Source organism: Nerophis ophidion, linkage group LG01 (genome assembly GCF_033978795.1).
Source record: "Nerophis ophidion isolate RoL-2023_Sa linkage group LG01, RoL_Noph_v1.0, whole genome shotgun sequence".
In the NCBI taxonomy this organism is placed as follows: domain Eukaryota; kingdom Metazoa; phylum Chordata; class Actinopteri; order Syngnathiformes; family Syngnathidae; genus Nerophis; species Nerophis ophidion.
In genome coordinates, this window is record NC_084611.1 from 71,655,288 (window position 1) to 71,674,064 (window position 18,777).

The 18,777-nt window shown below is 39.4% G+C and overlaps 1 protein-coding gene across 2 annotated transcripts in view; it reads right to left on the reverse strand.

Moving 5' to 3' along the window:
- pld6 (phospholipase D family, member 6) overlaps positions 1-12,358 on the reverse strand; it is a 45,979-nt gene extending 33,621 nt beyond the window's left edge. For both annotated transcript variants that reach the window (XM_061910246.1, XM_061910175.1), the window contains exon 1: positions 11,974-12,358. In XM_061910246.1, coding sequence (XP_061766230.1) covers positions 11,974-12,021 — 48 coding nt within the window. In that variant the 5' untranslated portion in view covers positions 12,022-12,358. The remainder of the gene's footprint in view (positions 1-11,973) is intronic.
- Positions 12,359-18,777: the final 6,419 nt, after the last annotated feature.

Below are 18,777 nucleotides of genomic sequence, written 5' to 3' on the forward strand. Positions count from 1 at the left end.
GAGCTTTTGGTCATGACCGAAAGGACAAGATCATGGGTACACGTTTTTTAGGGCACGTCCGACCGGTAGGAGGACACTAGGGAAGACCCAGAACGCGTTGGGAAGACATTGTCTCCCAGCTGGCATGGGAATGCCTCAAGATCCCTCGGGAGGAGCTGGACAAAGTGGCTGGGGAGAGGGAAGTCTGGGCCTCTCTGCTTAGGCTGCTGCCCCCAGGACCCGACCTTGTATAAGCAGAAGATGGATGGATAGTGTGTCTATTTATATGTGTGTGTATGTGTATATAAATATATATATATATATATATATATATATATATATATATATATAAATATATATATATATGTATATATATATATAAATATATATACATATACACACACTTATATATATATATATATGTGTGTATATGTATATATATTTATATATATATATATATACATATGTGTATATATATATGTGTGTATATATATGTATGTATACACATATATATATATATATATATATATATATATATATATATATATATATATATATGTATGTATATTTGTGTTGGCCCTGCGATGAGGTGGCGACTTGTCCTGGGTGTATGCCGCCTTCCGCCCGATTGTAGCTGAGATAGGCACCAGGGAATAAGCGGTAGGAAATGGATGGATGGATGGATATATATATATTTTTTTTTTTTATATATATATAATATATACCGGTATATATGTATAATTTGTGTATGTGTATGTGTATATATATATATATATATATATATATATATATATATATGCGTGTGTGTGTGTATACTGTATGTATATGTGTGTATATATACTTGTGTGTGTATACATATATACAATGTGTCTATACTGTATGTGTGTATGTACACGTGTGTCTACATATATATATATATACACACACGTATATATATACACATATATCACACACATATATATATATATATATCTCACACACATATAAACACATCAGAATTTTCTTTTGCCACATTTGTAACACCATATCACAAAAATATTCGCTAAATAATCAAACAGATACTGCTTTCATACAAGGTTTTTTTATTAGTTAGTAAAAATCTGTCAGTTATAGGCACACAATTTGACATTATGGTCTTAGTCACTGGCTGTCAATGTTTAGGCGAAACATGATGTCATTTGTGTCCTTAGCTGAAATGTTTGCAAAAACCTGCTTTATTGAGAACATGTTTTTTTGTGGCAATAAAAAAAAAAAAAAGAAATAGTGACAATCACCATTTAATAATTATACACCCAATGTCCAAAATGTTCCTGGTAATTCAAAGTAAAACAATCATCATGTCTCCATTCAGAAGCGGAGTACACAGAAGGTGGATGATCACACACCAAAGGAGTAGCATGTGATGATAAATGAGATGTGTGTGTTTGTGTTTGTGTGTATTGTGTTTGATGACGGACCCCAGCTGGAGCGCTATTGACGACACCTTATGAAACATGCTGGAGGATGATCACAATGGAGAATGATTATCACTTAGCCTCTGCTCTGTCAGTCTGTGTGTGCGCCTGTGTTTGTGTGTATCTGCGTGTGTGCGTGCCCTCCCCCTCTCTCTATTGGTCTTTATCCTCTCCCATTCAGCACGTGAGGTCAAGGGTCACTCCGTCTGTGTTGTCAAGGCTGCCAATCACCCACACAGTGAGTGCGAGGCAACTGTTGCCAGGGAAACAGCAGTGTAGTTGCTAGGCACCTGGAGCTGTGCTCACAATAGTCATTTTGTTGCTTAGCGCGCACACACACACACACAAATACAAACAAAAGTGTGCCCACATTGCTTTGTCCAATCAACAAGTTTACACCACGCCAGAGTGAAATTCTCATTAAAATCTCTAATTGCATTCTGCTTTGTCGAATGCGCGCTCTGCTTAGGCAGTGTTTAAAAATCATGCAACATTAAGTCACTGGAGTGCAATTCATCATATGCGCACAGATGCTTATAAATATAGATATAAGTGTATATTACATACAGTACGCCGCTGACTTTGCAGTCAAACGCTTAGCAACCAAGCTAATGGAGCTGGAATGTTTTATTCCAACATGGTCGCCCTCCTGATTAATCAGCATGCCTAGCGACCCGCACCTCAACTTGATCAATAAAAGACATAAACATCCATCATTCCGGCTAAAAATAGTAACATATAAGCAAAATCGATGCCTTATTTCCCTGTTGGCCTGTGGAGCCCCTGAACCTCATGGCTAATGTGTGTGGAGTCATACATATACAGTGGGGCAAAATAGTAGCGATTGTGCAAGTTCTCCCACTTAAAATGATGACAGAGGTCTGTAATTTTCATCATAGGTACACTTCAACTGTGAGAGACAGAATGTGAAAAAATTCACATTGCAGGAATTTTAAAGAATTTATTGGTAAATTATGGTGGAAATTAAGTATTTGGTCAACCATTCAAAGCTCTCACTGATGGAAGGAGGTTTTGGCTCAAAATCTCACGATACATGGCCCCATTCATTCTTTCCTTAACACGGATCAATCGTCCTGTCCCCTTAGCAGAAAAACAGCCCCAAAGCATGATGTTTCCACCCCCATGCTTCCCAGTAGGTATGGTGTTCTTGGGATGCAACTCAGTATTCTGCTTCCTCCAAACACGACAAGTTGAGTTTATACCAAAAAGTTCTATTTTTGTTTCATCTGACCACATGACATACTCCCAATCCTCTGCTGTATCATCCATGTATCCATTTTGGTATAAACTCAACTCGTCGTGTTTGGAGGAAGTGAAGTGAAGTGAAGTGAATTATATTTATATAGCGCTTTTTCTCAAGTGACTCAAAGCGCTTTACATAGTGACACCCAATATCTAAGTTACATTTAAACCAGTGTGGGTGGCACTGGGAGCAGGTGGGTAAAGTGTCTTGCCCAAGGACACAACGGCAGTAACTACGATGGCACAAGCGGGAATCGAACCTGCAACCCTCAAGTTGCTGACACGGCCACTCTACCAACTGAGCTATGCCGCCCAAGGAAGAAGAATACTGAGTTGCATCCCAAGAACACCACACCTACTGTGAAGCATGGGGGGTGGAAACATCATGCTTTGGGGCTGTTTTTCTGCTAAGGGGACAGGATTATTGATCCGTGTTAAGGAAAGAATGAATGGGGCCATGTATCGTGAGTGTAGTGGGTAGAGCGGCCGTGCCAGAAACCTGAGGGTTGCAGGTTCGCTTCCCACCTATTGACATCCAAATCGCTGCCGTTGTGTCTTTGGGCAGGACACTTTACCCTTGCCCCCGGTGCCGCTCACACTGGTAAATGAATGATGAGTTTACCACCACCAGGTGTGAATGAATGATGGGTTCCCACTTCTGTGTGAGCGCTTCGAGTATCTAACAATAGAAAAGCGCAATATAAATCTAATCCAATATTATTATTATTATTAAAAGCTCCTTCCATCAGTGAGAGCTTTGAATGGTTGACCAAATACTTATTTTCCACCATAATTTACAAATAAATTATTTGAAATTCCTACAATGTGAATTCCTGGATTTTTTTTCCCACATTCTGTCTCTCACAGTTGAAGTGTACCTATGATGAAAATTACAGACCTCTGTCATCATTTTAAGTGGGAGAACTTGCACAAATAGGTGGCTGACTAAATACTTTTTTGCCCCACTGTATGTAGGCACAGCAACCCCCATTTCCCTCCAAGTAGGTAAATGTAGTACAATAGTAGTACTGGTGGTACACTGTAAAGTCAGCATAATGTAGTGACGCTTGCATTACTTTCACAGTCACATTTAAAGTCATTTACTGTAACCACCGAGCCGTGATTTACAATAAAATGACATGCTATATTCTACATTTAATTACAATAGGTTGAAATTACCTATAATTATAGTTAACTATATAAATTACTGACTAATAGTCGCAATATTTTCGCAGTAATGTGAAGTATCTTTACAGCAATTTACTGTAACTGCAGAGCTGTTTTTTGATTGATTGAAACTTGTATTAGTAGATTGCACAGTACAGTACATATTCCGTACAATTGACCACTAAATGGTAACACCCGAATAAGTTTTTCAACTTGTTTAAGGCGGGGTCCACGTTAATCAATTCGTGGTAGTGCATGGGGTTTTACAGTTAATTGCAATAAAATTACAACAATGTGCTGTAACTTCACAATTGTTGTTTTACTGTTCCTTAATGTCTCGCTGTAAAATATTTGTACATTCTTACAGTATAGTGGTATTTAGAGAACTTTCCCCCCTCTTTGCCATCACTGGTACGCCTCTGTGGTGGCACGATGCAATATTTGAAGTAACATTTCAACAATATTAACTGCCGACCAAATGTGTAAAAAGAAAAACAAACCGCGCGGAAGAACGCTGTGCCTGTGAGGCAAGTCTCTTCACAAAAAATAACAAGTCAAAATGACTGCAGTGTAAACCCCCATTTATCCCATGTGAAGTGAAGGGTTAAGTGAATTATAGTTATATAGCGCTTTTTTCTAGTGACTCAAAGCGCCCATGTGAAGTGAAGGGTTAAGTGAATTATATTTATATAGCGCTTTTCTCTCGTGACTCAAAGCGCTTTACATAGTTAAACCCATTATTTAAGTTACATTTGAACCAGTGAATTTTTTTTCTTTATTTTTTTTTACTTATTTTTATTTTTTGCTTTCTTATGTCCCAATAAATTCACATTGCTGTTGTATTGTTAACATTACTATACACACACACTATATATATATATATATATATATATATATATGTATGTATATGTATATGTATATATATATATATATATATATATATATATATATATATATATATATACACATACATACACACAGTGGGGCAAAACAAGTATTTAGTCAGCCACAGATTGTGCAAGTTCTCCACTTAAAATGATGACAGAGGTCTGTAATTTTCATCATAGGTACACTTCAACTGTGAGAGACAGAATGTGAAAAAAAAAATGCAGGAATTTTAAAGAATTTATTTGTAAATTATGGTGGAAAATAAGTGTTTGGTCACTTCAAACAAGGAAGATCTTTGTCTCTCACTGACCTGTAACTTCTTCTTTAAGAAGCTCTTCTGTCCTCCACTCGTTACCTGTATTAATGGAACCTGTTTTAACTTAGCTGTATAAAAGACACCTGTCCACAGCCTCAAACAGTCAGACTCCAAACTCCTCTATGGCCAAGACCAAAGAGCTGTCGAAGGACACCAGGAAAATAATTGTAGATCTGCACCAGACTGGTAAGAGTGAATCTACAGCAGGCAAGCAGCTTGGTGTGAAAAAATCAGCTGTGGGAGCAATTATCAGAAAATGGAAGACATACAAGACCACTGATAATCTCCCTCGATCTGGGGCTCCAAGGAAGATCTCATCCCGTGGGGTCAAAATAATCATGAGAACGGTGAGCAAAAATCCCAGAACCACACGGGGGTACCTGGTGAATGACCTACAGAGAGCTGGGACCAAAGTAACAAAGGTTACCATCAGTAACACGCTACGCCGACAGGGAATCAAATCCTGCAGTGCCAGATGTGTCCCCCTGTTTAAGCCAGTGCATGTCCAGGCCTGTCTGAAGTTTGCCAGAGAGCACATGGATGATACAGCAGAGGATTGGGAGAATGTCATGTGGTCAGATGAAACCAAAATAGAACTTTTTGGTATAAACTCAACTCGTCGTGTTTGGAGGAAGAAGAATACTGAGATTCATCCCAAGAACACCACACCTACTGTGAAGCATGCTGGTGGAAACATCATGCTTTGGGGCTGTTTTTCTGCTAAGGGGACAGGACGACTAATCCGTGTTAAGGAAAGAATGAATGGGGCCATGTATCGTGAGATTTTGAGCCAAAACCTTCCATCAGTGAGAGCTTTGAATGGTTGACCAAGTACTTATTTTCCACCATAATTTACAAATACATTCTTGAAAATTCCTACAATGTGAATTCCTGGATTTTTGTTCACATTCTGTCTCTCACAGTTGAAATGTACCTATGATGAAAATGACAGACCTCTGTCATCATTTTAAGTGGAGAACTTGCACAATCGGTGGCTGACTAAATACTTTTTTGCCCTACTGTCTATATATATATATATATATATCTACATACATACATACATGATTTAATTTTTTTTATTTATATACATATATTTATTTATATACATATGTGTGTGGATAGATGCATATGTATATATATTTACATACATACATATATATTTATATATATATGTATATACACATGTATGTACATTCTGCCATGAAAATAACTGAATATGTGGTATTTATTTGTGTAGACAATGCAGCGTTATGTACATTGATATTGCATCATCCAAAGATAATTGTGTCAACATCAACGGACCAGTTTTCTGCCTTTTATGTGTACAATCCTGCAAAAATGATTGGTGAAAAGAGGCTGACAAAATCCTCTCACCGGTGATGAGATTATGGTCTCTTCTCTCGGGGGCACGGCTGACTGACAAGAGAAGGTTTGTAATTAACATGTGACTTTGGTGTTAATCTCCCTGAACTAATGCTTTGGAGGAGCGTTTGGGGAGGGGGGATCAGGGTGGGCTTGATCTTATAGTGCAGGAGGTCGCCTCATGCAGGAGATCCTCGCAAACTCATTTCCTCCACAGGTGCTAAGAGGGGCGCGCTTGATAAACCTAGGGTGCTAAATGAAATCAGCATTGAAGCGAGTGGATTTGATGATGATTGCATCCTGGTTAAAGCTTAGCCATTAAAATCCCCCCCCCCTCCCCCTACCACCACCACCTTCTCTTTGACCAACGCCCTATTGAGGCCCGGCGACGCTGACAAAGCCTCCACTCGACTACGCGTATTCTCAAGCAATAACATCAACATCTGTATTATCAACCCAAGAATACCCGTGGTCGAGAGTGCACGCCGTCGTCTTTTCCAGCGAGGCCGAAGGGTCAGCAGCGCCTATAAGACAGGACACATGTGAAGACAGTAACAATGCAGCGACCTTTAAAAAAAATACAAATAAATAAAAACGCTCATCAACTGAGTGCATCTCAGTAAACATATGCAGTATCTACAGTGGGGGGAGGGTGGGGGAAGTAGTCAGCCTCTCACTGATGGAAGGAGGTTTTGGCTCAAAATCTCACAATACATGGCCCCATTCATTCTTTCCTTAACACGGATCAATCGTCCTGTCCCCTTAGCAGAAAAACAGCCCCAAAGCATGATGTTTCCACCCCCATGCTTCACAGTAGGTATGGTGTTCTTGGGTTGCAACTCAGTATTCTTCTTCCTCCAAACACGACGAGTTGAGTTTATACCAAAATGGATACATGGATGATACAGCAGAGGATTGGGAGAATGTCATGTGGTCAGATGAAACCAAAATAGAACTTTTTGGTATAAACTCAACTTGTCGTGTTTGGAGGAAGCAGAATACTGAGTTGCATCCCAAGAACACCACACCTACTGGGAAGCATGGGGGTGGAAACATCATGCTTTGGGGCTGTTTTTCTGCTAAGGGGACAGGACGATTGATCCGTGTTAAGGAAAGAATGAATGGGGCCATGTATCGTGAGATTTTGAGCCAAAACCTCCTTCCATCAGTGAGAGCTTTGAATGGTTGACCAAATACTTAATTTCCACCATAATTTACCAATAAATTCTTTAAAATTCCTGCAATGTGAATTTTTTCACATTCTGTCTCTCACAGTTGAAGTGTACCTATGATGAAAATTACAGACCTCTGTCATTATTTTAAGTGGGAGAACTCGCACAATCGGTGGCTGACTAAATACCTTTTTGCCCCACTGTAAATGCTCCTACAGAGCACGGACAGAAGGGGGGTTGAGCGGGGTAGTATGTTCAATTATACGAATTACCAAACACATGTTTGCTTCTTACCTCGGCCTGACCCCCCCTACATTTCATTCACGCCCTCAATCCCTTCCTTTTTACGAACGCCTCCTCAACGCCAGGCGCCCACCCTCCTCAGGGAGAGTACATTCAGACTACAGGTTCGCCAATTAGGGAGCAGTTCTTGTCAATCAAACGGCATCCATCGTGGAAGTAGGAGCGGGTGAGGGCGAGGAGTGGGGGGGGGGCATCCATGGGTAAAGAGTGGGCGGGGAGTTGGCGGCATGTTGCATCAGCACAGAGGACAGCTCCCTCCGGAGAAATGTTTTTGCTGTCTTTATGCTTTTAAACATTTAATTACTTATACAAATTCATTTTTTTTCACTATGTACTTTTTAATGTTGAACAGGCCACAGTATATCAACCAATCCTATTGACTTACTACACTTTTTTTTTCTTATAGTTTTCTTTAAATAATGATAAAAAGGTACATTACACATTAGTAGTAATTGCTGATACATGGAGAGGGTGAGGGGTGGTGTGTGTGTGGAGGGGGGGGGGGGGGGGGGGGTGAAATAAGCTTTGCTTTTTCCCGCTCCTTTTCAGACACGTTGAAGGCTGCAAGCAAGTGTGAACATGAGACGTGGAAAATTGAATCACACTGGAGTATCAAGTACTTCACTGTGATTCCATTGTGGCATTTTGTAAATGTTACTTTAATCTTATACTGTTCAATGTCTTTCAGTTTTTAAAAGACGCTTATAAATGAAATACATTTTTATTTTATTATAATTATTGTTATAATTATCATCAGGATTGTTATATTTATTAGTTTAAAACATTATATATATATATATTTATATATATATATGTTTTTATTATCTTTAGTATACATTATTTTTTTATAAGTATTCTAAATTATTTGTATTATTTATAATGTATTTTAATTAAAATGTTCTTTATCTTTTTGTAAACATGTTTGAAGTCAAACTATACCCATTACCATGTCTATAGTAATAAAATGACTGATTTTGTACACGTTACATTTGACATGTACACTTGTGCCACCTGTAGCTTCTGGAACAAATACAGTTAAATTGTGCAACACCGTTACTTTCAACAGTGTGTCACATCCTCAAATGTGATAATGCTGAACTAGCTTAATAGAAGTAAAGAAAATATATTTCATTGTTTCACTCTGCAATGCATTAGTATTTATGTATATATAAAGTGGATTCAGGCCCGACTAGTGTCTTGCCTAAATGGCCTGTGTTTAAAAAGAGAATAGGAGGTGGAAAGCAGTTGTTTAGTACTTAGAAAAAAACACCCTGTAAGTATACATATAGTGTAGACTGGTTGAAATAGTTTGCTGCCTAAAAGGTAAAAAAATATATTTTTTTAATCTGAAAATAATAAAAGGAAGAGAGTGGTTGTTTGTACTTTAAAAAAATCACCCTGTAAGCTTACCTACCGTATTTCCTTGAATTGCCACAGGGCATATAGTATGCGCCAGCCTTGAATCAAACTCACTTCCCAAAATAATTAGCGCGTGCTCAGTATTACCGCCTGGTCAAACTCGTGACGTCACCAGTGACACTTCCCCTGTCATCATTTTCAAAACTGAGGAGGCTGGTTTCAATACCGGTAATTTGAAATCGCGTAAAAGGAAGAAGATTAAGAGCTATTCAGTAGGATTTAAGGTCTAAGCTTACATCACACTCAAATTTTTACTGCATACCTTTGGTAAGTGCCGGAGTGAGAAGAGGTTTGAAAATAATTAGCGCATGCTTACTTTTACCGCATGCCTTTGGTAAGCGCAGGAGTGAGAAGAGGTTTTAAATTAATTAGCGCCCCGGCGGCAATTCAAGGAAATACAGTATTCTGTTATTGTCTAAATGGGCTGCAGAAGAAATCCAAGCAGGAAGTTATAGTGTATGCAAAAATTGCATATTGTTGCTGTCCAATGACAAACATGTAGCTTCAAATGTTGTACGTTAATTCATTCTAATGGCAAAAAAAAATAAAAATCTCTTTTGACTTTGTGTTTCTGGAAAAAAAACAAAAAAACAACTTCAAAATGAATTTGCTTCATGGGATAGTGAGGCCGTAATACTGTTTATATTCACACCAGGGGGGGATACGTAGTGATTTAGTTATATATATATATAATATATATATATATATATATATATATAATGCTACTGCAGTTTTCTGCCATAACAGGTTGTAGATGAAATATAAAAAAAAGAGTAGGTTTGTGCGGGAAGTTACATTCTAAAATTTAAAATTAATGCTTTTCAATTTTGTTTTTTTAATTTTTATCTGACATTTTATACTTTTTTGAATAAATACAGCCAACTTAACCAAATTTAGAGGTACTCATTCTTCATCGGAGCGCGCGATGGTATGTATAATACCGTATATACAGACAATACCATGCAAAAACTTTTACTAAGATTGTGTATTTAATGGTTTACTACGGTAGAGCAATCTTTTAATCTTAGTCTGGTTTTCTTGTAGAAACGGACCCCTTTGTTTACATGCCAGTCTAGTCTAGCAAAGCAGCTAAACGGGGTTGCGAACAGGAAGTGTTTGAGTGGCAATTAGAGGTAAGCCTCGACTTCCCTACAATATACACCGGTGGAACGTGAATGGACTCAAGTTACGTCAGCACATTAGCTTGCGGGGTAACGCACATTTAGCGAACTATCAGAATAAGCGGTAGCAAATGGATGGGTGGATCACCATGGGCTGATTTTTGTCACAGTTTGAAGTGTAGTTCGGAAATGCCACTGCTCTCCATGTTCACCCCCCACCTTACCACCCATCATACTCCTTGAAACGTTTGGGATTTCATCAGATTGGACTTATTGTCTCTTGCTGCGGTGTTCATATCAGAGCACACGCTGACGATTGCAGAAACTGACGCTTGACACGATTTTGTGACTTTATTATTCATTTTTTTTTACCTTTCTTTAGCATTTCTGCCATTGGAATTTAATGTATAAAACGGGTGTGGTTAAAAAAAAAAAAAAAAAGTCCTCTTATTTTTAATTTTCCGTCCAAATGTCCGAGTCCTCTTCTCTCCGAGCTTCTCAAAAGGTGTTAAAACACACCTGACCTGCCGCGGCCCGATGCGTGTCACCCAGCCACCGGCCAACCATTGGGATGCTCCATCATCCCCCTTTCCTTCCTTTCCTTTCCAAAGAGGAGGGGGGTGCACTTTAACATTTACGTCACATGACCTCCTCCCGCATCCACATATTCACATGATTAGCCTTTCATTTATTGCTGCGCTGCGTCGGGCTAACTTTATTTCGCGGAAAAAAAGACATCTGGTTTTTCCCATTTAGGAGGGAATCAGTTTCCTCAATTGACTTGATTAAAAGTGAACTGGCTCCAGCTGGAGGGCCTTAATGCATGATGCTCAGTCTGCAGGGTCCTGTGGTGTCTCCTACCACAGGCCTATTACTCTACCTTTATATATACATATATATATATATACCTGACATTTTACATGTGGAAGCAAACACCAGAGCGAGTGCATGCTGCATTGCTGCTTAATTGCTCGGAACTAAAGGCGGCTGCTATGATGATGATGACGCTGTAAACCTCCTGCTACAGTACACTGCATGACAATAGTCACCATGTACAAAATCATTCATAATAACGTTTTGAATGAATATATACAAGATATGTGCAGATCTCTGCCTTTTTCCCAACTTTTTAGGCTCAAACTTATGGGTTCTCTTCCATTGTCTCAATTGGGCTCTTGCTCAGGTTCCAGCACATAGCCAGCACCCTCACCTGTCCACGGGTGTAGTGGCAAGCACCACCTAATGTTGCCTTCATCGCTCAAAATGGAATACTATACCAGTATTTTAATTGCCTTTGTATTTTTGATTCCTTGCCCCGCCAAGATGCCTCGCTTCCTCGAGCTGCGTTATTACCATCATCGGGTCCACTCAGAACCTCCTTTGGAACCGTTTTCAGCCGCGTTGAATCCACTTGAAGGATCACGTTGTCATAAAGTGGCGCCCGACATTGTTGTTTGCCTATTCTTTTTGCTCTCGCACCATTCGAAACGATGGCTACGGAATAAAAAAAAGGGACATATTCAACTTACCGCTCGGTCGGAGAGAAGCCGCTCCGTTTGTCTCCACATTGGATCCATGCTGAAGTGCTGGGGGGTGTTGGGGGGTAACGCCCTCCCCCCCTTCTTCCTCCTCTTCCTACTCTTCCTCCTCCTCTTCCTCCACCCTCGTGCCGTTTCTTTCTGTCTCGTGAGCTAAGCGGGAATCACACAACCACTCCTTGTTTTTTTCTTCTTCTTCTTCTTCTTCTTCTTCTTCTTCTTCTTTTTCTTCTTCCTCCTCCAAACCATGGGTGAGGGAGAGAGAGAGAGAGAGGGATGGAGGCAGCATGCAACAGCATCAGCATCCCATGCAAGTCAGCTCCATCCTACATCCTCCTCCTCTTTCTCCTCCTCCTTTCCTCTCTGCTCCTCCTCTGTCTTACTAGAAGGGATCAATGGAGAGACACATCACATTTATACCCACAGGCTTGGAAATGGAGTTGTTAGTAGAAAATCACAACACATCTCCATAAAATGTGTTTTGTCTTAGAGGGTTTTTAATTTTTAAGACAAATACATTTAATTTTAAAATACCGTATTACCTTGAATTGCTGCAGGGCATATAGTGTGTGCCTGCCTTGAATTACTCACTTCACAAAATAATTAGCGTATGCTTAGTATTACCGCCTGGTCAAACTCGTGATGTCACCAGTGACACTTCCCCTGTCATCATTTTCAAAATGGAAGAGGCTGATTTCAATACCGGTAATTTGAAATCGCATAGAGGGAAGAAGATTAAGACCTATTCAGTCTTATTTAAGGTCCAAGCTTACATCACACTCAAATGTTTACTGCACGCCTTTGGTAAGTGCCGGAGTGAGAAGACGTTTTTAAATAATTAGCGCATGCTTACTTTTACCACATGCCTTTGGTAAGCGCAGGAGTGAGAAGAGGTTTTAAATTAATTAGCGCCCCGGCGGCAATTCAAGGAAAAACGGTATACTCAAACACACGTTTCAGTCATTTGTTGCCTGCATGGCTAAATTTTGGCCCTAGGCATAATTGCTATTTGAGCCCTCCCACTTTAACATTTTTCACAGACTTTTCATGTATAACAATGTTTTGTTTTTTAAAATAAACTTTAAAACTGTTCAATGATTGTTGTTTTTTAACATCATTAAGACAATGTTAATTGTTTAATTGTTTGTTTGTTTCGACATTAAACACTGAGCCGTCCATATTTTCTTACACCTCAAGGGTTAAACAGTAGACTTTGCGTGCAGTTGCAATTCCAAGATGTTAGATGGCAGTAGTGTACATTCCGCAATGTGATGCCTTAGTCAGGAAGTAGTCTTTGCCATTAAAGGGGACCTGCACTTTTTTGGGATTTTGCCTATTGTTCACAACACGAACACGATTAAAAAATGCTTGAAAAATGCATACTTGCCAACCTTCAGACCTCCGAATTCAAGAGATGGAGGGAGGGAGGGGGTGTAGGTGGTAGTGGGGTGTATATTGTAGCGTCCCGGAAGAGTTAAGAGCTGTGATGGGTTCTGGGTATTTGTTCTGTTGTGTTTATGTTGTGTTACGGTGCGTTCACAATCTTTATGAGAGACAAGTACATGATTAAAAAATGCTTGAAAAATGAATACTTGCCAACCTACAGACCTTTGAATTCGAGAGATGGGAGGGACGGGGGTTTGGTAGTAGCGGGGTGTATATTGTAGCGTCCCGGAAGAGTTAGTGCTGCAAGGGGTTCTGGGTATTTGTTCTGTTGTGTTTATGCTGTGTTACGGTGCATTCACAATCTTTATGAGAGCCAAGAACACAATTAAAAATGTTTGAAAAATGCATACTTGCCAACCTACAGACCTCCGAATTCGAGAGATTGGAGGGACGGGGGTTTGGTAGTAGCGGGGTGTATATTGTAACATCCCGGAAGAGTTAGTGCTGCTAGGGGTTCTGGGTATTTGTTCTGTTGTGTTATGGCGCGTTCATAATCTTTATGAGAGACAAGAACACAATTAAAAAATGCTTGAAAAATGCATACTTGCCAACCTACAGACCTCCGAACTCAAGAGATGGGAGGGACGGGGGTTTGGTAGTAGCGGGGTGCATATTGTAGCGTCCCAGAAGAGTTAGTGCTGCTAGGGTTCTGGGTATTTGTTCTGTTGTGTTTATGCTGTGTTACGGTGCGTTCACAATCTTAATGAGAGACAAGTACATGATTAAAAAATGCTTGAAAAATGAATACTTGCCAACCTTCAGACCTCCGAATTCGAGAAATGGGGCGGTGGGGTGGTAGCGTCCCGAAAGAGTTAGTGCTGCAAGGGGTTTTGGGTATTTGTTCTGTTGTGTTTATGTTGTGTTACGGTGCGGATTTTCTCCCGAAATATGTTTGTCTTTCTTGTTTGGTGTGGGTTCACTGTGTGGAGCATATTTGTAACAGTGTTAAAGTTTATGATACGGCCACCCTCAGTGTGACATGTATGGCTTTTGACCAAGTATGCCTTGCATTCACTTATGTGTGTCTGATAAAGCCGCATATATTATGTGACTGGGCCGACGCGCTGTTTGAATGGAGGAAAAGCGGACGTGATGACAGGTTGTAGAGAATGCTAAAGGCGGTGTCTTTAAGACACGCCCCCAATATTGTTGTCCGAGTGGAAATCTGGAGAAATTAGGGAGGATGGTTGCCCCGGGAGATTTTCGGGGGAGGGGGAACTGAAATTCAGGAGTCTCCCAGAAAAATCGTGATGGTTGGCAAGTATGGGCTAATGGGAGTCACTGGTGCAGCCTTTAAAGTCCTCTAAGACAACTTCAAAACCCTCGATAAACTTTTTGTATTCACACTGCAAGTTTATGTATAATGTAATAACAGACACATTCTTAACAATATGTAAGATGTACAATATTTACTGTGTTTTAGTCATTTTAATCAATACCGGAACTGACTTCTTCTGCGCATTGATTTCTGTTTCCATAGCAGCACACATCTGACTTCTGGCAACATGTGTGTTCCTACTTCCTGAATCAAATGTGAGTGTGTTTTCTATTCATGGCAAACTTAGGAACAAACAACGAAGACGACTACTTTTGGACAAATAAGGATTTACAACCTTATTCTTTTGAAGCTAAATATGGTGTTGCTTATAGAAGCAAGAATGGAGGAAGAGTGACAGTTGGAACACACGGAAGCCACGAGAGTGAGGTGAAAGCGATAAGAAGCTGCCAACATGGAACTTGGAGACAATTTATTTCGACATAAATGGAGTGCTTACCTAAAAGGAACAGGAAACAACCATGCCAGCTGGACTAGGCGAACAACTGTCCATTGAGTGTGTCACTTTAATATCAATCATGATACACACAGCACGCCATGCTTGTTAGTACAACTACAATACATACGCTGTCTGGCTAGCTCCGCTGTGTACAAACAAAACATGGAATGTGGGCTATTATTTTACAGATACTTTAATATGATTGTTCATGTTTTGCTGTCAGTTTACATTGGTGTTCTATTGCAATGTTGTGCATTACAAACTCAAACGAATTTTGTGCCGACGTAGAAGCTATCTTATTTCTTGCTGTAGTTTTACGGCTAACACCGAAGCATGTCGATGTTTTAGTACGATAGAAAAATAGTTCCTCAGTGTTTGCTCTTACAATAACATTGTTGCTACAGTTTGGTTTTTATACAAGTTACGGGACGTAAATGAAGTATTGTTGACGTTTTTAAAATGCATTGTTAAAGTTTTTTAGAGCTGGAATTGATCGTTTCCATTAGCTGTATTGCTAGCCACCTCAAAGACGCTGATTTCTTAAATGTTAGAAAGCAAACAAAAAAAAAACTTTTGTCTTCTTGTCTCTCATGATTGGGAACGATAGGCAAAATTCTACCCAAAAAGTGAAGTTTCCCTTTAAACTTAATGTATGAGTCTTTTTTTTTGTTTTTGTCGAGCCTTCAAAGGGCCTGATGTACTAAGATCTAAACCAATGCGCTAAACAGCGAGTGCAAAAAATAAAATAGCGTGTACCATGAATGGACGTGTTGCGTGTGATCTACTAAGACTGGGCGTGCAATTGAAAAGTGTTGCAGACCACCTTATTTAAACAAGGGTTTTGTGTGCATGTAGGACTTTTACCACGGCATTTACTCCACATTCATGTTATCATGCTCATACCTGTGTGCCATGTGTTGAACCAGCAGCACACAACTATAATCTGTACACTTTTGCTGATGTGCAATCCAGACAACAGAAACATATGCACACTGACATTTAATCCTGTGCACGAGGTTGTGGATCTAATCAAAAGCGCTTTTGTGAATCTGGAATGAGAAAATGCACAGTAAAAGATGTCGTTTTATGTTGGAGATATATTGTAGTAATGCCCATCCATTCATTTACTACCGATTATTCCCTTTGGGGTTGCGGGGGATGCTGGTGGCTATCTCAGCTACAATCGGGCGGAAGGCGGTGTACACCCTGGACAAGTTGCAATATCATCCCAGGGCCAACACAGATAGATAGACAACATTCACACTCACATTCACACACTAGGGCCAATTTAGTGTTGCCAATCAACCTATCCCCAGGTGCATGTCTTTGGAAGTGGGAGGAAGCCGGAGTACCCAGAGGGAACCCACGCAGTCACGGGGAGAACATGCAAACTCCACACAGAAAGATCCCGAGCCCGGAATTAAACCCAGGACTACTCAGGACCTTCGTATTGTGAGGCAGACGCACTAACCCCTCCTCCACTGTGCCGCCCTATTGTAGTAGTGTATTTACTCAATCAAAATAAACATTTAAAAATGCAAAATGTATCAATTAAAGCTATAGAATTATAAAAGTAAATTGCTGAATAGATGACATGTTTAACATTTTTATTTCTGATCGTGCAAATATGTTGACCCACACACGTCGAAGGATTCTTGTCTGTCTTTGCAGTGTGTGCAACGATCTTTTCTTGCTCACAGGTGCTGAATAAAAATGCAAAATAGTGCTCCCAAAGCAGTGATGTGTTAATAAATCACTCTGCGTGTGGTAAATAATCATACGTGCATTTTCTCTTCCCCGTTTTGTGGGCGTTTTTATGATCAGCAAATATTTTGCACAATTATGAAAATAAAGATGGATTGCACGCCTTATTCTGTTGACTTAACAGACACTTTGCACATGTTTAGTAGCTCAGCTGTGCGTGTACTATCAGGTTTGCGGGTGGTTTTAGTACACGCAAACCTTTAGTAAATCAGGCCCAAAGTGTTTATTCTTTAAGGGCTAGATCTACTAAAAGTTTGCGTTTACTAAAACCACAGCCAAACCTGATAGCACACGCACAGCTGATCTACTGAACCGGTGCACACAATAATGGCAGGATAAAATGCAAATATTGGTATTTAATCAATCCTGTACATATATGGACTGTCAAAAATAGACGTATTAGACATACCATCAATTCAGCAATATAATTTTATAAATATGGCTATTTTTAAAGATCTTGTCTTGCACTGGACTTTTATTTTGTAAAACTGAAATATGCACAATGACAAAGGTATAAGCTATATGATTCAAAAAACATACTGAAATGTAAAACACAATATGTAAATATTAGCTTTACACAATTACACAACATTATCATCAAACAAACACTGTTGAGTGTTGAAACTATTTCGATGGTGGAAATGCTTGCCATTTTAAGTCCTCAAAACATCGATTAAAACAGTGAACAAAAATCATTTTTATATAAACATCTTACTATCAAATTTAACTACTTTCCACCTTAATATTGAGTTACATAAACAAGTTAAATCGTTCACTTACAGACTTCTCTTTTCCAAGGCTTGTAAGAGCTAACACAACTTGTCTACTTCTCAATTGTCCCATGAACTGAACTGACATCGTCAACCCAAAAATGCCCAAACTAACGAAGCGTAGTATTTTCATATCGCCACAAGGTGTCAGTAAGAGTCTGCAATCAAATGGGCGTAACAATATTAGATAATGATGCAATATGTACATACAGCTAGCCTATATAGCATGTTAGCATCAATTAGCTTGCAGTCATGGATTAGCCAAGTATGCCTGATACGCCCTCCAGCAAATTAATAACATCAACAAAGCTCGGCTTTGTGTATTCACGCACAGCATAAAAGGTGTGGTGGACAAAATGAAATAAAGAAGGGGTGGCATAAATAACGTTTTTTGTGGCAGCATCGGAGAAATTTGTACATGTAAACAAACTACGATGAGTTCAAGGATCGCTGAAATCAGTAGGACAAAACGGTGCTTGCCAAAGGTTCTCATCAGTGAAGCATGTTTAATATAAGCAGTGGGATTTGTAACAATTAGGAAGGTTTGTGTCATGTTTGTCCTCCTACAGAAGACATATAAAAAAAAAAAAAAAATTTTCTTCATCTATTTCCATTTTCACACATCTCTAAAAGAGGTCTATGGAGTCACTAAAAGCCAGGCTAAAGAGCCTCTCTAGAGCCGCGGATTGTTTATCCCCGGATTAGATTCTCAAACTCCATCTAGGGCACCATTTAGTGGCACGCCAAACAATCACTTGATTTTTCCTATATTCAAACACAGTGTTACTGTTCAAACTGTGTGGAATGTTACACAAAAATATTAGATATACTTGTGAAATAAAACATCTGTTTAGTTTTTAATGAATACTTAGGCCTACTACGCTACGGAATTTTAATTGTGGTCATTATGGAGGTACTCGGAGAGTCAGCTGTTTTCTGAAGTGGTACTTGGTGAAAACAGTTTGAGAAGCACTGAATTGGAGTATAATTATCAAAGAAAATATCATATGAAAGCAGAGGAATCGAAATAAAAATGAGGA